This window comes from Papilio machaon, chromosome 7 (genome assembly GCF_912999745.1).
Source record: "Papilio machaon chromosome 7, ilPapMach1.1, whole genome shotgun sequence".
Taxonomy (NCBI): domain Eukaryota; kingdom Metazoa; phylum Arthropoda; class Insecta; order Lepidoptera; family Papilionidae; genus Papilio; species Papilio machaon.
This window is the reverse complement of record NC_059992.1, coordinates 8,861,135-8,879,445: the sequence shown is the minus strand read 5'-3', so window position 1 is coordinate 8,879,445 and position 18,311 is coordinate 8,861,135. Positions and strand designations below refer to the sequence as shown.

The window sequence follows — 18,311 nt, the reverse complement described above, 5'->3', positions numbered from 1 at the left end:
GCAATCAATGAATTATTGAGAGCTTAACCTTTAAAAATCAATCAAATATGTTTGAAATAAAATTTTACTTATACCTAGACTATATTACCTCAAAAGACTTTAAAGTATGCTTTTGCATAAAATATAAACAAGGATAAAAAAAACATTTTCTTTTGTTTGAATTTCTTTGCATTGGTTTTGCAGTTGCTACTTTAGATCTTAAGGAATATATTAAAAACATTATTACCACGAAAAAATGTTCTGTCTAGATTTCGGTAGTATTTCTTAAGCGTTAACAAAACAATTAAAAAGGAAAACATTTAAACATGATACTTTCCTGCCATCTTCCTACTTCTATTGAATGGGGTGAGACAAAAGTGCTTTTAGCGGGAAGCTTGAAGCTTGATTTTATATGCCATCTATTGGTGACAATCAAAAAGCTTAAAATATTTTTGATCGTCACCAATAGATGGCGCTTAAACAATATTAAACTTAAAATAATAGTATATAAATCATTTTAACTAAAATAATGGTTTTTATTTATTATTATTCCACATTTTTATTTAATTTCTGATTTTATATATTTTCTGTAATATAATCTAAAACAATAAATATTAAACAAAATTATAAAAATCTAAATACGTCGGCAGCGGAGCCTTGGGCCCAAGCTACCGGCGGTTAGGTCTCCAGAGACAGAAACCTCCTCACAATACGTGCCGTGCTCAGGAGTACCGCCTTCTGTGCCTGACCCTTCACCCACTTACCGAGCGAGAGCCTCTCTAGGTGGTGATCGAGGCTCTTCGCAATTAATCCGTTCACGGATAGCATTATCGGTACGATAATTGTTGACTCCATATGCCACATGGCTGTAATCTCGTGCGCGAGATCCAAATATTTATATAAATATTATTATATATTATTATTATAACTTACTGATAGTTAAATTAATGTCGATAAATGTTCGTCTACGTTATGGATGTATATGTTCATGTAATGATACAAATTCTATAAAAAATAATTCATGTGAACAGTTTGATATCAATGAAAGAGAACGAGGATGGGAAATTATTTTACTCGCTCTTGCATAACCTCCTCTCTACATCTCCGTACGTGATTTATATCTTAAGCCTTTCGTTAACTGTTATATCTAACTTTACCATTGTTCAAGAAGAGTCGAGTGTTTTAATGAGATTCAGGCCGTTATCATTTCCTTTTATACTTTTTACTTTCAGATTAATATTATTGACTTATACACATAATTGTCACGTGTCAGTTCCATACATTTTTGAAATACATTATGTAATCACTTCAGAGGGAATGATAATGAATGAGAGATAAACAATTAGTTAAGAAGCGACTTACTTATATAATAATCAGGCATTTAATTTTTTAAGGCATGCTTTAATTCTAATGCAAGTTAACTCTGACAACAAAAAACGCGAAGTTCAAGATTTGTTAAAACAACATGGACTTAGATTTATTGTTAAACGATAAACAAAACCAACGACTCGACCTTGAGTTGCAGCGTGAGAAGAATTAACAAAGACACCACCTTCACTAACAAACAATCCACTAATTAGTGTACAAGAAAATAGTTTTAGTATTCCATAGAAGACGCAACATATCCGACTTGCAATGTTACAACTAATACTTATTTTTAAAGTGTTGAAAACTGTCATCATGATTTAACATTCTAGACATTTCGTGGATAATTAGACAATTGCGATTACAGTATGTGCAGAGGCATAGAAAAAAGATTTTCCGTTTCAGATAATGAAATGACAACAATGGTGCGGTTTGCGTAAGGTGTTCGCACGCCGCGGCCGCGAGTGGGGCGATATTTTATATAGGGAGGCAACGGGCGCGGCGCCGCCGTAGCGCCGGCATGCTGCCCCCGTCGGCCTAGCGCATAGCGCCATGCTGTGTTTGCAACTCGTACTTGTCGCGTGCCTGGCGGCCACCAAAGCAACTAACTCGCCCGCCGCGACTGATACAACAACCAGCGCCCCTAACAATGCCACGACACACGAAACCTCAACCAATTCCACCAAAGAAATCCTCACCGTCAGTGAAACGGCAGACCCCGGTAAGGTAGAAATCGTAAAACAAATACGACGACTGAACGAGGACGGATCATATACTATAGGGTACGAGGCTGACGACGGCACCTTCAAAATCGAGAGCAGAGACGTCCTCGGCAATGTTAAAGGAACATTTGGATATATCGATCAGGATGGAGAGATAAAACGCGTCACGTACTCGTCGTCCGGCGACACCACTCCCGTACCGGTAACCACGAGTACGACGCCCAGTACGCCCACCATAGTCGTCAGGGCTAACAAGACTATTTCATCGACAACTAGACGACCGTTGGCAACCGTCGTGTACCCCACAAGGAGTAGCATCAGGGAGAGTGCGACTAGAGGAACTGTAATACAGTCTATACCCCGAAGACGTCCGGTACCTACGAGACCAACGACTAATCTCGATACTACCACTGAAAAGATAGAGGAGACCACAAGCAATATCTTAAATCTATACAAATCTAGAGAAGAATCTAAGACTAGGACTCAGATTTCGAAACCTACCTCTGCGACAGTCAAGGACGACTTAATTACAAAACAAACGACTACGAATTTACCATCAACAGTGAAACCGGTCCATGAGCACATCGACGAAGATGAGCCCGAAGGGAACAAAGCGAATACAATACGACGGGAATTGCCTGGAACTAGCCCCAACCCACACATGCTGAGTCTGCAACAATCGGTAGGAGATGATTCCACTGACGTATACGGCGGTCATCAATCTCACGGATCGGTGCGTCCGCTCTTCACCACTACAACTCCCCGACCTAGGCTCCTCCCGCTCCACAGCTTGGTATCCGCTCGACAAAAGTTGCAGCGCCACCACCAGGATACTGCAGAGGAGCAGGAAACAACGGTGGAAGCCAGTACAGGTCGGGTTTTTGATCAACAAAGTGTTGTTACAACGAATCCCGTCCCGGTAGTCCATATACATAGTCACAGAGATACAGACGACAGACTATACCAGCAACCGATTTACCGAAGGCCTCAACCCACTGTTCACTTCAGGACTGAGGAATATTTGAGAGACAATCCGGGAGCACCTGTACCCATTGGAAATCAGCGGCCATTTCTTCACTTTGAGTACCCAGAAAAAGTACTGGAGCAACAGATAGAAAAGGAAACGCCCATAGCACATCCCACTAAAAGCACAGTTGAACCGGTGACGATTCCGTATGAGATGAGACCCGTCGGTAGAATTATTCCCATCCCAGTGGACGAGAGAGGTGTTCCTATTCAAGGATACCAAGCCCGGTTCGTCAACCCGTACCGATCTACGCCTACGCCGGTCGTGTACCAGCAGCGATACGACCCTCTTGAAGAAATGAACGCGATACAAGCGCCAGTGAGCACGAGAGATTTAAAACGCCTCCTTCAGATTTTGATACTTCGTCAGAATCGCTTGCAATCCCTTATGGATCAGATCGTAGCTCCTGGTCCTCCGTATCAGCCGCTGCCGGTCTACCGTCAGAACTTTGACTACAATCGTCACCAGATGGCGCGACGGTACATGGACGACGATCAATATGACTATAGATACGACCAGCAGCAGCAGTATAGGCAGGACGTGTACTCGAATCAGATGAACTACGACAGTAATCAGTACGAGAGCCAGCGGTACGTGCCGAGGAGGAGGCTGTACCCTCGACCGTACGACGCGGCTGGCTCTTCTTCGAATAACATTGAAGAAACGCCAGAGTACTTGCCGGCCGACATCCGTGAGGCGTTGCTGCTAAAGATGCTGATGCTGGCTATCAACCCCGACTTCATGCCGACGCCGGCGCCCTCTACAGAGCTGACGACGGCCGCGCCAACACGCAAACAGGTTAGGAACGTGCAGATCCTCGGTGAGGAAGGCTCACAGGTGAAGCCCGCGCACAGGCATTAGGTTAGTCCCTTTACCATAGGTTTAAATTACAAGTGATATTTTAGTACAATACTGTAATTTTGTAAATATTTTGTACCATTTTTGTAATAAATATTTTTTAAAAAATTACTTTGAATATACGATAGCGTTTCAAATTATTTCAATAGAGCATTTCAATACGACTATTTCATTCACTTGAATAACTTGATTTTTTTTTAAGTACAATGTTCTAATATATCAAAGATAACAAAATATTAGGCCATTCCGTATTGCAATAAACAAAGGTTCATAACAAGACACAAGTAGTAATCACAAAACTAGTGTGGGAGCAACCAGGCCACTGTATTGTTCTACAACATGTCTGTCATTGTTTCACGTTGCGTTACATATTCTTACACATTGATTGTGAATTAATCTAGTGGATCTATTTAGGATGATGTATTACACAACGAAAATTTTGAATACATATATAATTAACCACTTAGATCCAATGTTAAAGATTCATCTGCTAATCATATCATACTAATATCATAAATGCGAATGTCTAGATGGATGGATGTTTATTGAAGGTATCTCCGGAACAGCTCAACGGATCCTGATAAAATTCGGCACAGATGTAGAGCATAGTCTGGAAAAACATATAGGCTACTTATTATGTTTTTTTTTAATTCCGCGCGGACGAAGTTGCGGGCGACAGCTAGTAGTTAAATAAAATTAAAAAATAACTCATCCATACCACACTATTATAAGGGTAAATAAGTTAGTGATATCTATGATGTTGAATTTGATGAAGTCACTGAATTAATTATATTTTTTTATAATGAGCAAAAGTAATAAGACTTGGTCACAGTACCATCCGATGTTAAGAGGCGATGTGGCCAAAAGATGGGGTATGTAATGGTCCAGAGTATTTTCGGTCACAGCGATTTGTCTAGTCTATTTGGACAACATTGTTCATATAAAATACGATAGAGTACACCATTGTTTGATAGAGGCGTATTTAGCCAACAGAATGAGAACGGCGACTCTCCCATAGGTGTATGTGGTCACAAGGCCGTGTGGGTTGCACTGCCCGGCCTACAATAGTTAGCCTTCACGGTACGAGAACTAAATTCAAGCAAATAAAATTTTAGTTTTATACGTGGAAATGTTGTAAGTTGATAACAATTTTTTGCTTTCTCAATTGTCTGGTCTTGTCAATTATCAGCCTGAAGTTGTTAAATGCACAACAATGCATCACTTGCTTTTATTGTTGTAACTTCAATAGACGTTTAGTCGTTTTGGAGTGGTTCTTTTAAATCGCCTACATAATTTCAACATCTACTAACATTTTATAATATTATTTAATTACTATCAATGTGCGTTTTTCTTCTTTACTGCTCTATACATAGTCTAAAAGTTTTAGCGATACTTTTTACTTTGTCAAGGAATAAATAGTTCCAGAAATATCCAGCGTCTTCTTTAAAAAATTCCAACTGTGTCCTCAAAATGAAAATCCATACGCTTCTACTCTAAATATAGACGAAGTAGATAATGATCTTGTTGCGTAAGTCAGTGGGAAAACAAGCATATGTGCAGGTGAGTGGCCCATTGTTGTTACTGTAAGTACGTTGTGGGAATCACTCCCACGGCCCCCAAAACATAAAATATTATCATACCAACATATTCTACAAAATACGTTCCGTATTTTATTATTCTATTTGTAAGCCATTAATTGGGATAAGAAATAAAGTACTACATTAGTACGTTCTTTTCAGAACGGTGTAGAAAGAACATGACATAAACGAAGTCTATAAATTCAATAACAGTTTTCATCAAAATTACTTTCTTCGATATTTATTTAACGCATTATTTCAAATTTTGAGTCCACTTTCCCTTCTCACCCTTTTCTTATAAGGAAAGGATGGGAAGGGGACATGGAGGGGGGAATTCACAGAGTGAGCATATTTCCCCTTGTTATGTCGATTAGAGGTAAAACATCTACAATTGCGGATGCCCATGGCAAGGGGTTGCTTTGCTATTTCGGCGAATTTAGTTGGCTGTTTGCCGTTTGTCACCTTATAATATAAAAAATGGCTAAAGCTTTAATATAGTAACAAAAGAATCAAATACTATTACGCTACGTGCGAATGTTGATTTTATATGGTAAGATGGCTGACGCGCAAGCGGCCACTTTAATTCGCAGAAATATCGCTCCCCCTCCGCAATTGCAGATGCGTTTTCTACCTTTAATGCGCAGAAAAAGAATATTTGCCCATCCAATGCGTCAATACCTCCGTCAAATGCACTCCTTTTCACACTTTCCTTATAAGAAAAGGATGGGAGGGGAAAGAGGACTACAATTACGCCTCCGACACGAACACTCATCAGACGAAACATGGAATTCCTTCCACATGACGAGCGTAATGCAGGAATAATAATACTTATTTTAAAATAAATAGATTTTATTATTTTTAATATGTGTTTTCACGTTTATTCTTGGGTACAAATGGCAACTAAATATTTTTTATAACTGTTTATCAATGAATACGTTGAAACGATTATTTTAACAAAATTTATTTTATAATACAACTACTATTGAGATCCGTTTAAGGTTCTTTTCAATTTTTCTATTTAATTCTAACAGATACAATTCAATAAGAAATCCAAATCAAATATTTATACGTAAGTACTACTTTATTTTATGTTTTATTGAGTATTTTCACAGCATTTAACTTTCTTCTTAGCTTTCTTAAAAATGCTACATTTGAGCAAACTCGTGTTCAATTGTAGTATTTATATAAAACCAAAAGTTTTTTTTGGTTTTAATTAAAAAATACACTAAATATTTACAATATAAAAAAAATTCGTTAATTCAGAAACTAGTAGGACCCGAAGCTGATATCGTGGAGAGGTGCTGAACCTCCTTGGGGTAAAGCGTACTCCTTTAGTAGTTGATCGAGCATGGAGAAGGACTGTCGTTGTTGTGGGATCTGGTTCTGTGTTGGGAACCTGGCCGGTGCCTGATCGAACTGAGAGTTGAACTCTTGCGGCCTTGAGGCGAACTGCTGAGGTTGAGGGGCCGGCCTGAACTCTTGCTTGGGCTTGTGCTGTCTCTGCTGGGGCTCCGGACTGAAAAAGTTGTCCTGCTCTACTGGAGTGGGCGCTGCACCCGCGAAGAATTGTGGCTAGTTTAATGGAAATAAAAAGATAATGAAAATGTGATTTTAAAATTAGAAACTAAATTTATTATTAATTTCAGCGAAAGTGCTCATCTCTGTTTAAAACATATCGTCATCCCTGTCATTATCTTTGACAAAATAGAGACAACATTATGTTTTAAACGGGGATTTTAGTCTGAGGAACCCACGATTAGTACGTCTTATGATCGCTCCCTAAACTGATCCTTAGTTAATGCAATTTTAACAAGCCCTTATCCTAAAATCTGTCAATAAATCTAAGCACCATCAATTTAGTAACTAAAGTATTAATAAACACTAAGGTCTAATATAGAGTCCAAAAATAGTATGCATACCTTAGGAGGTGTGGGTGCTGACTGAGGTGCCGGGCGGTACTGTTGTTGCTGCTGCGGAGGTGCCGGGCGGTATTGAGGCTGTGGGGGAGGTGCTGGCCGGTACTGCTGCTGGGGCTGCGGCTGAGGAGCCGGACGGTACTGCTGCTGTGGCGCGGGGCGAGGCGCTGGACGTGGTGCAGGGGCTGGCTCCTCATAGTCATAGTCAATGGACTGCGCCTGCGCTGGGGCCCTGTACTGGGACCTGCCACCCTGCTGCACATTGTGATTACTTAACAAGTTGTAAAACTAGGTTTTACTTCTAAAAATAAAAGTTTTTAACTAATAGATGAAGTAGACCATAATTAAGCTTTCACACATAACATTGAAATCAATTATTCATTATCTGACATTTACGTATTTTATAGGAATTATCAAAGTGGTGTATAATAGGTAAAGATATATCTACATACTTTATATATTACCTGATAATCATGTAAAAACTATGCATCGACTCTTAATTCGTTGTTTTAACGTACTTGTGTTTTACATCAAATCTTTTGATATTAGCTGTTTAAATCCTTTTCCTTCAATTTATAAATGTATTTCCTTGGATGCTTTTACACTCCACTACACTTAAAATTGTGCTCTGTGTTTGTACACAAAGATGATTGAAAACCCCAATACCTGTTGCTTGCCGGGCCGTAGTCCTTCATCCCGGGTAGACTCATCGACGAGAGTTGGTGGCGCGACAGTGATGCCTTCGCCTGCCGGCTGGAATCCGTATTTGTTGGCGCCGTACTCGATCACACGTAACTGGAATTGGAATTACAAATATATGAACTTTTTTTGCATTGGGTTAGTGGCTTCAAAAGATTTGAGGCTGTTATAACACACTGATTAAGAGTACAGTACTGAACTTGCGGCCGTGGTTTCGAATCCCATCATTTTACTATTGGGAACAATATCCTAGGACAAGCTTCAAATTTAAATCATAGAATAATCAGTTTAGTTTTATCATTTCTTCAGAATGTTGACTTAATAAACATAATACTAACTTTTCCGGTGTCGTCTTTGTATCCGTATTTGCCTTTAACTTCACCGGCCTGTGACTTTGTCTCGATTTTGAACGACCCATCGGCGGCTTCATATCCATAAGTATAAGAACCGTCTTCGTGATGCCTGAACATGAATTAATTATATGTTCATACATATTTAGAATAAAGAAAATTCAGACAGAGTTAGTTATTGGGTTATTGAAGATATCTGGTACTAAATCAAGGTATTAAATTAATGAGCAATTAACGTTACGTAGCAGCAGAAAGTTATCAAATGATATAGGTACCTGTTGATCTGTTTGAGTATAGGCACGGGTGTGGAGGCGACTTTGGGCTCCGAGGCGATGTAGCGCGGCGCCCGGTCCTCCGCATACTGCGCCAGCGCGCCACACACGCTCAGTAATAACTGAAAACAAAAGGACAATAATCTCATTATCACTTGGACGTTAGTAATCAGCATGTCACTTATGCTAGTGTTACTTAAGGACAGATCAGGTAGAACAGTATGATTGCACAGTACTGCTATTGTTGGAACAAACACTCCAAGTCAGAACTGCTCCTTAAACAATGTAAGAATCTATTTTCCTACTGTACTGACCCACTGCTCTGCGTGCGTGTATAAAAATCATCACGACCGAAATAGGACTAAAAGGTAGAAAAATAGTTTCTGTCCTTTTCGTGTGGTTTAATTATTTTTCAGTGAATTTAGAATATTAACGCACTTCGATGATGTTTGCTCCTTTGATGACATTGAAAATAACTTTTACGAACCAAAATGTTTAGTGCATTTTTTAAAACGTCATTAAATATAGTAAATAAAGTACTTACATCAAGCAAATATTTATCTTTACATCATAATTTGAAATGCAATTGAAAATATTAACCTGCTATGAGCTTTTATTGAATTATTGTGTTTGGTATCTGGGAAATCGTTAGAAGATTCCCCCTGTCTTTTGATAGAAAGACAGGGTAATGTGAAACTTTACTAACATTGTTTTTTTTCTTGATTGAATTACATTTATCAAGATTTTTATAACAAACGTGACCAAAATATTTTTTACTATAAAACATCTACTCCAATTACCAAATTGGTCAAAGTGGACGTGAAATGTGGCTGGCGACCTTGCGGTTGCGTACCTACAGCGATATTATTATATTCGTGAACATAAACGTAGCCTAAGACATCGACGCAAGCGTATTTTGTAATAAGAGAACGAAATTAATAATAATGTAAAACATTAAGTAACCAATCCGCACTGGACCAGCGTGGTTGACAAAAGCCTAGTCACCACTAACATAGACGTGGACTTTTATTAGTGGACTATATTTTATTTATTACTAGCTGTCGCCCGGGACTCCGTCCGCGCGCAGTTAAAAAAAAAACTAAATGGGGGGGGGGGTTATGAAAAATAGATGTTGGCCGATTCTCAGACCTACTGAATATGCTCACATAATTTCATGAGAATCGGTCAATCCGTTTCGGAGGAGTACGGGAACGAAAACTGTGACACGAGAATTTTATATATTAGATTTTGTATGGGTTTAAATTTAAGACCTTTAAGTAACTAGATGATAAGCTTATGCAAAGCAGTAGCAATGTTTTCGCTTAAACTAGTCTTTAGTTATTCTTCTCAAGAAACAAATCTAAGACAACTTATATGAACCAAACATAACAAAAATAACATACAGCTTTGTTTTGCAGTCGGTTGTTTCGGCAGTGGAAATTTACAGCTAGTGATAGGGAATAGCAATCGCTTGCAGTATGTCCCTTGCACCATTTACTTCACGCAATGATGACTTTACGTGTCAAATTTCATTCAATTTCGCTATGGCTAACATTGTGTCGGGCACGCGCGGCCACTTACCGTGCAATAAATAAGTAATACATAAAAAATAGAAGCGGTCAACGGTCTCTGATATGCATGAATAAAGATATTGTTACAATAAAAGAAACTTAAAAATTATAACTTAAAATTACGTAATATAACAATTGTATGTGCGCTAGAAAATTTAATTAAACTGTTAACTTTTGACTGTTAAATAATACCGTTATTTAGTATAAATTAGTTAATTTAATTAGGTTAATACACATCGTTATCAGCGAGTTATTAAAAGTTCTTTTAAGTTTATCTAAGTGTACACTTAAAAATGTGGAACTTAAGCGACAATGTCACTAAATACAATTTATTGCACAGGACATGCCACTCGTTTGAAAGTAAGTCAAGGTCAATAATTATCTAACTTAAAAATAAAACGGCCTTTATAGTTAATGTCTTAAATGGTCTTTCATTTATTATTATGGTCTTTTATTTATTTTATTCATTCAACAAATTTATGTCTAACTGTGGGAAAACTTTTGAAAAGTATTTAACACACTTTTCTTGTCACAATATGATATTCGTTAACCTTAACTTAATTAACACCATTAATCTGTCACCCACGACTCCGTCCGCGCAGAATCAAAAAAACTTAATTAGTAGCCTACGTGTTAACCAGACTATGTTGTACATCTATGCCAAATTACAGCAAGAATCATTGAACCGTTCTAAAGTTACCTTCTAACAAACATTCATCCATCCATCCTTCTATCTAAACATTTGCATTTATAATATTACTAGCTTTTACCCGCGACTCCGTCCGCGCGGAATAAAAAATAGAAAACGGGGTAAAAATTATAATATGTCCGTTTCCTGGTTCTAAGCTATGTGCCCACCAATTTTCAGTCAAATCGATTAAGCCGTTCTTGAGTTATAAATAGTGTAACTAACACGACTTTTTTTATAAATATAGATTGTAGTAAGATCAAAATATGACGAATTTAAATACGGAAGTACTCAACAAAACCAATAACCCAATTACGTCGTACATGTTACCCAAGTACATGTAAAATGTTTGTGCAGATGCGTTAGTGACCGAGACGTCATACGCTACGGCGTAGCAGTATCATCTCTACATATTACGTAGCGCTACGCTCTGATACTTCCGTCAATACAGAACGCATAAAAAATATGAAACCTCGAATGAACATGTATTAAATTCGCTCATTACTATTTATAGTGAGACCAGATCTGTACCTCAAGTGTTTGTAAGTCTATAATTCATACAAAAGGGCGTCGAATCGGAAAGTAGAAGTATTTAGAGGCCACGGTCCGGTTGCATGCCGTTCACTAACACTAGAGTGTACATGATACCTGACACTGTCGGGATAGTCCTGATTTGATATTTAAAAACTTTAAGTAATGTAACAAATATTTTTAAATATTAACAACTAGCTGTCGCACGCAACTTTGTCCGCGCGGAATTAAAAGAAAAACGTAATAATTAGCCTATGTCTTCTTCCAGGCTATGTTCTACATCTGTGCAAAATTTTATCTATATCCGTTGAGCTGTTCCGGAGACACTTCAAACAAACATCCATCCATCTAAACTTTCGTATTTATAATATTAGTAAGATTGGAGCGTCATTTGAAGGGAATTTCTATATTTTTTATTTATTTATTTCCACTTATGCTATATACAATATAATCTTGTTTTACTTTAGGTTCTTAAACTGGTAGGTTTTAAGAACCTTTATGAAAGTGGCTGATAGTTATTTCGTTGAACATTTCAATAGTTTAACAAAATATGACAATAATTTAAAAGATGTTTGAGAATACTAATTATACAGTGAAGTGTATTTCAAAGTCTGTTTTACTTAATAATATTTAAAAATATGAACACAATCAATTTTAATCATGTAGTAATAACTAATAATTTAATTATATCCGTTACGGACTAATCCTATAAAGTACTATAATTACAGATACAATAGTATTTAATTTCGCTGTCAACTTGTGGCCTCTGTAATATAAATAAAACAAAAAGGAGCGACTTGTTACTAACATGTTATTTTTTTAATCGATACAAACCTTGAAAGTATCAGTCTCTTTGCGCTGATAAAAAGCATTTGTCTATAACATTTTATTCATTTCCTTTAATTTATTTAATAAGATACAAAAATTTAAGGTTACATAAGTAAACAGGAATTAATTATTTTATAGAAGAAATATTAATATTGCAATTAAAAATGAAATCAGACTTAAGTAAATTAGGAATCGCGGTTGTAAGGATGAAATTTATTGTCCGTACTAGCTGTCGCCCGCGAATCCGTCTGCGCGCATTTAAAAAAAAACTTGATAGCGGTATGAAAAATAGATGTTGTCCGATTCTCAGACCTACTGAATATGCTCACAAAATTTCATGAGAATCGGTCAAGCCGTTTTGGAGGAGTACGGGAACGAAAACTGTGACACGAGAATTTTATATATATATATATATATATAAGATTTACGTTACGACTTTGCTTAGATTTATCTTACGAGAAATTTAAGAGTTGAGAGATGGATAACAATTTATCAAAAGAATTTCATCGAAGGAACATTTTTATTATTTTAGCATTAAGCAAATTAAATTGTTGTTATTATTAATTTAATAAAGATCTCAAAACCTTGTCATTATTGTCACTGTATTATCGTCTGGTTACTGTGAAGTATGTGCTACTATGCATTATTATTTTGTCCGCCCACCACGCCTACGCAACCAGACCTTTATCATAAACTGTCTAATACACGATATACTTTGGTTAAATATAACATATTTTATATAATTTTCAGCATAACGCTTTAATTCAACGATGTACTAAAGTTCCGACTTTAAAGCTTTAATAGCATAAACAATTTGCATTAAAAAGAATCTTTGTTTTGACGTCGTTTGTTTTTTTTTAACTCAATTACAATAAATAAAATTATTTTTTGCTTCCGTGTAAAATTATTTAAACGATAATAACGTGTAAGTAGAGAATGTATGTTAATAAATAAATAAAAATTTCTACTTCTATATTTAAGACTTTAAAATATGCTAAATATAGCTGATTATAGTTTTCCGTTTGGCGTTTGATAGACGCAATACTAACATAATGCAACATTAATATTTCACAAATACGTACAGCGATTGCAACCCACTGTCCGACATTCGACACCCAGCGCACTCGCCGCTGAGCCCTCAAGGTTCAACTATGTATCCAAGCGTTACGATGTGAAAATTCACAATCATTTTCCTAATTATAACTGGTTACAAATTAAACTGTGGAAGTCAGAAAATTTTGTAATTAATTTCGGTTAGGAATCAAACATATAACATGTTACGAAAGAGCTAGTTATAACCGCTAGACTGCTGAGTAATACTCATAATTTGTTTTTACCCGTCTCTTTAATTAATTACTTGATTTATATAAAAGAAAAATACACTCACTGTAGCTTTCCTGCTGACTCTCTTTGATAGAAGAGAGACAACATTATATTTTAATACAACTCTTTCGACAATCGAAACAGACGTCAAACAAACGTCACAGTAAACACTATGGTGGTATCTATATTGATACATGTTTCTGCTTTGCAAATATTGTGAGAAAGATGACAATACTGTTTTTACACAAGTATTTCTACAGTGTAATCTCACAACCTATCGAAGTTACTCTCTCTAGTTATCACTGTTTATAAATATATGAAATATTTAGTTCCAGCACTATGTCACAAGTGTTTACGTCACAGGTTATTTAGCACAACACATTAATTTACACACACCAAAGCAACCAGTGACGTCACTTAGACCATTATCACACGCACACATTAACAATTAGAAAGTACAACTATTGCGGAAAATTCACTTGACTTTGCGTATAAAAGGTCATTGTAATATAATGTCATAAAAATTGACACGTTACATAAATTTACACAATTAACACTAAAATAGAGCAACAACTTCATTAACATAGAGTAATATTTTTTATTTAATGTTTATGCCCCTTTAAAAAAACACAGTACGTAACTGTTAAATGTCAAAATGGAAGAGAATATCATTAGAAATATGTTACAAAACAATTTAAAATGTTAATAAAAAATGCTACTCTATTTAATGATAATAATTTGACAGTTTTATGTATTTAATTTAATATTAGCACGTACCAAAGTGGCGAGCGGCGTCATATCGTCAAATCAGAGGCGCGGCGCTCGTGCACTCCACTTTTATACCGCCGGGAAACCTTTCACTGAACAGCTTTATCATATTATTTTCGGCAAAGGGGGTGTCGATTATATCCTTAACAAACGACACTATTAACAATTGAGGACTTATAGTAAAATAATATACATTTACCGAACTAGACACAGTAGTATTTAATACTTTAATTATATTATAATAGAAAAAAAAATCATAGGTTTTTAAACCTATTTTTAAAATCTAAGTCAAAGGAAAAAATTAAGACAATATTGTTAATCTATATATATAAAAGAAAGTCGTGTTAGTTACACTATTTATAACTCAAGATCGATCGAACTGATTTAGCTGAAAATTGATAGGGAGGTAGCTTAGAACTAGAAGACGGACGTAGGAACTTTTTTATCTTGTGTGCATTTTTTTTTATTCCGCGCGGACGGATTCGAGGGTAAAAGCTAGTAAATAATAATTTTATGTGTACGTTTGAAGGCAACACCTCGAAAAACTGTTGCCGGAAAATATTGTAAAATAGACACTGTCGCATTGTAAGTTTGTAACTTAGTCACTCAACTGTCACCGCTCTTTGTGCTTTATTACTGTAAAATATTGTTGCGTATCAAAAGTTTTATTATGCGATTTCAGAATTATATAAAGTACTATTAAAGCAAAAGTATAGCAAATTATTGACAGCAACAATATAACGATTGGAATTTGTTGAAATCTTTTGAAATATATTTGCAATTCATTTTCTACACACTTATTAATGTGTAAGAAAAGTACAAGACTGAAATAAATAACTCTTCTCTCGTATAATTCTTCACATATATTACTCTTTTATTTATTTATTTATTAAACTACTATATTTAACAACTAGTTTTTGCACGCAACTCCACGCGGAATTAAAAAAAAAACTTAATTAGTACCCTGTATTCTTTCAGATTATTGTCTACATCTATGTAAAATTTCACCGACAACCGTTAAGCCGTCCTGGAGACACCTACAAACATCCATCCATCTAAACTTTCGCATTTATAATAAAAGTAAGAAGTAAGATTTCATTCAATTAGGTGCAAATCAACTCTATCTTCTTTAAGGACATATTATATAGAAACGGCTAAAACACTCACGTATGTATATCCGGTGTCGTCACCGACTAGTTTCGAGCCCTTCGGGGGCCCTGGAGACCACACTGAGTGGGACTGGTATTATTTCGCGGACGCGGCCCGTCGCTCATTGATATACCAGTCCCACTCACCCTGATGAAGGGCCCCCGAAGGGCTCGAAACTAGTCGGTGACGACACCGGATATATATACGTGAGTGTTTTAGCCGTTTCTATATAAGTTAATGATAATGTCTCACGAAAGTTTAAATAATTTGACATAATATGTGGTGACAACAGTTTAAATAAATTGAAAGTTGATACAATTTACACCATGTTAAAGTGTTTAAGATAGAAAGTGTAAGTTATTGTGTGCAGTTCAATGTTTTATGTATAAAATCGAGCAGACGACCAAATTGAATACGCAATGCATTTCGTATCACGAGAGGCGAGGTTTTTGTTCTAACTTTAGGTCGCCTAGGTAACAACGCGACCTAGATAGCCAACCAATTGATATTTTTAATAACCTATCAATAACTATTTAAAACTATTTAATTAAGGTACATTACATAACTAATTCGTGTTATAATTTCCAAGACTAGCTTCTAAACAACAAGTTGTGAATAACAAAAGAGATTAAAAACTCCTTGTTTAAATATTTTGGTAAATTGCTAGCGACTTTATTTATTAAAAAAAAAACTTATAACTAAACTAAATTTGTATATGTAATGCTTTATGTAGTTACCAGCTTTTAGATCTGTTGTAAAAATCTTAACATCCGAGACAGCTGTCTGTCACATAGGTCATTGAAATGAAAATGCCTAAATATAACTAAGCTATATATTTCAATAAAGAACATGTACTGAGTTGACTCAAATATCCGATAGTTTTTGTATATTGATATTAAAAGATGAAAAAAAACTACATCCTCCGTTTACAGTATTAATACATGAAACGAAACCGTATGAACAAGAAATTCGAATCAGTTAAAGTTAATGTGGCAAAGAAGTGCGTACAGCTATTTTAAAAAAAAAAAATCTCGTTGATAACTAATTCGTAAATTATGGTGACCACTAGTGGATTTGAATCAATTGATAATAAGTTACTGGATCACTTTATTTAATTTGAAAATAAAATAACTACTATAAACATATGGTAAAATAAATAAAACATTCCTTTACAACACTTTTGGGCATTGGACATTAGTCGTTTTACAACGACATCTATTAGCAACAGTTGGAACAAACACAATGCATAGAACCAGCCTTGCTTAGTGCGAAACGCGATTTAAGTTGACTCAATTCAATAATAAATTTTCATAATTAAAGGTGGAAATCTAACTAAATATCAGCATAGATGTAGAACATAATCTGGAAGAAAAAGCTAACAAGTTTTTTTTTTTTAATATAGCGCGGATGAAGTCGCGTTCGACAGCTAGTACTACAATAAAACTTTATGAGAGGTCTCAGGTAGCGACATTGTTTCGTCCTCGCTTCTTATTGCTTTCACTTAAACAACAAATCTAATGCATTTGTAATGTCTTGTCAGCAATTTGTTTTGCACAACAATCTATCATCTTTTTGGCACAGATGGCATTTATCGGCAAACTATAAGCAAGCTATTTGAGCATAATAAAGAATATTTAACCAAAATGCCAAACTTTAATATGATGACACGGGAACCGTACAAATTTTTAGATTTATAGATAGCCTATGTGTTTTTCCAGACTGCTCTATATTTATATCAAATTTAATCGAGACATATGCAGCTGTTGTGGAGCTACCTTTTAACAAACATCCATCCATCCATACATTGGCATTTATAATATAAGCAAGACTAGCTGTCGCCCGCGACTCCGTCCGCGCGCAGTTAAAAAATGGGTTATGAAAAATAGATGTTGGCCGATTCTCAGACCTACTGAATATGCTCACAAAATTTCATGAGAATCGGTCAAGCCGTTTCGGAGGAGTACGGTGACGAAAACTGTGACACGAGAATTTTATATATTAGATAAGATAGAAGCAGACTTTGTACTTCTTTTTAAAGAGTCAATAATTTAAAAAAATCTTTGATTGTGAATTCGCCCATAGGTCGACTAGTGTTAAACAAAGACAATAAATTAGGTATGTCTCGATTTACTTCGAGTGTTGTATGGCATTTTGTTATTGATTAACTTATGAGTTATTATTTTAATTTGTCTCCCGGATCAGATAAGTTCGGTTAACTATATTTAGTTATATAAATGCAGCATGAGAAGTTAAATTATGTATATACAAGTAAATGGCGCGTCTATCTGACAGCGATGACCTCTGTGGTAAGAATGCGACCAGCCACTGCGAGGTGGACCAGATCTTTTGCTATTTATTCACGAAGACAGCATAGGTAGAACAGTAGAATAGACCAGTAATGCTATTTTTCGAACGTGTACTGACTGTACTGTTCTGTCTCGGCATGTGCATTGAAATTATACGATTAATTTTCTGCCCTCGTGTAAATACACTATCTATGATCTCATAAGCGTAGCCATTAAGCAGATAGAAACTTTTGTCAAGTCAATTGACAGCATTTATTAAGTTATTTTATTGTGGAGTGATTATCACATGTGATTTAGGATCAAAATGACTTTGTTTTTACTTTCCAATATATTTTTAGTACAAAATATGAAATCACTGGATATTAGAGATAAAACAGACCTT

The 18,311-nt window shown here is 35.8% G+C and overlaps 2 protein-coding genes across 3 annotated transcripts; one reads left to right on the top strand and one right to left on the bottom strand.

Annotated features, from left to right (window-relative positions):
* Positions 1 to 1,853: 1,853 nt before the first annotated feature.
* Positions 1,854 to 4,004, top strand: LOC106719461. The gene has a single exon (XM_014513805.2). The coding sequence runs from the start codon at positions 1,897 to 1,899 to the stop codon at positions 3,952 to 3,954; it is 2,058 nt and encodes a 685-aa protein (XP_014369291.2). The 5' UTR covers positions 1,854 to 1,896; the 3' UTR covers positions 3,955 to 4,004.
* Positions 4,005 to 6,653: 2,649 nt separating this feature from the next.
* LOC106719462 (activating signal cointegrator 1 complex subunit 2 homolog) lies at positions 6,654 to 14,553 on the bottom strand. 2 transcript variants are annotated; one of them, XM_014513807.2, is made up of 6 exons: positions 14,484 to 14,553; positions 8,769 to 8,887; positions 8,482 to 8,605; positions 8,111 to 8,239; positions 7,448 to 7,696; positions 6,654 to 7,100 (listed from the first exon to the last, which is right to left on the bottom strand). In XM_014513807.2, exons 1-6 carry the CDS (start codon positions 14,502 to 14,504, stop codon positions 6,795 to 6,797), a joined length of 948 nt encoding a protein of 315 aa, XP_014369293.2. In that variant the 5' UTR covers positions 14,505 to 14,553; the 3' UTR covers positions 6,654 to 6,794. The 2 variants fall into 2 exon arrangements, with proteins under 2 accessions (XP_014369293.2, XP_014369292.2); XM_014513806.2 differs by having other exon boundaries at positions 6,655 to 7,100; positions 7,448 to 7,699.
* Positions 14,554 to 18,311: the final 3,758 nt, after the last annotated feature.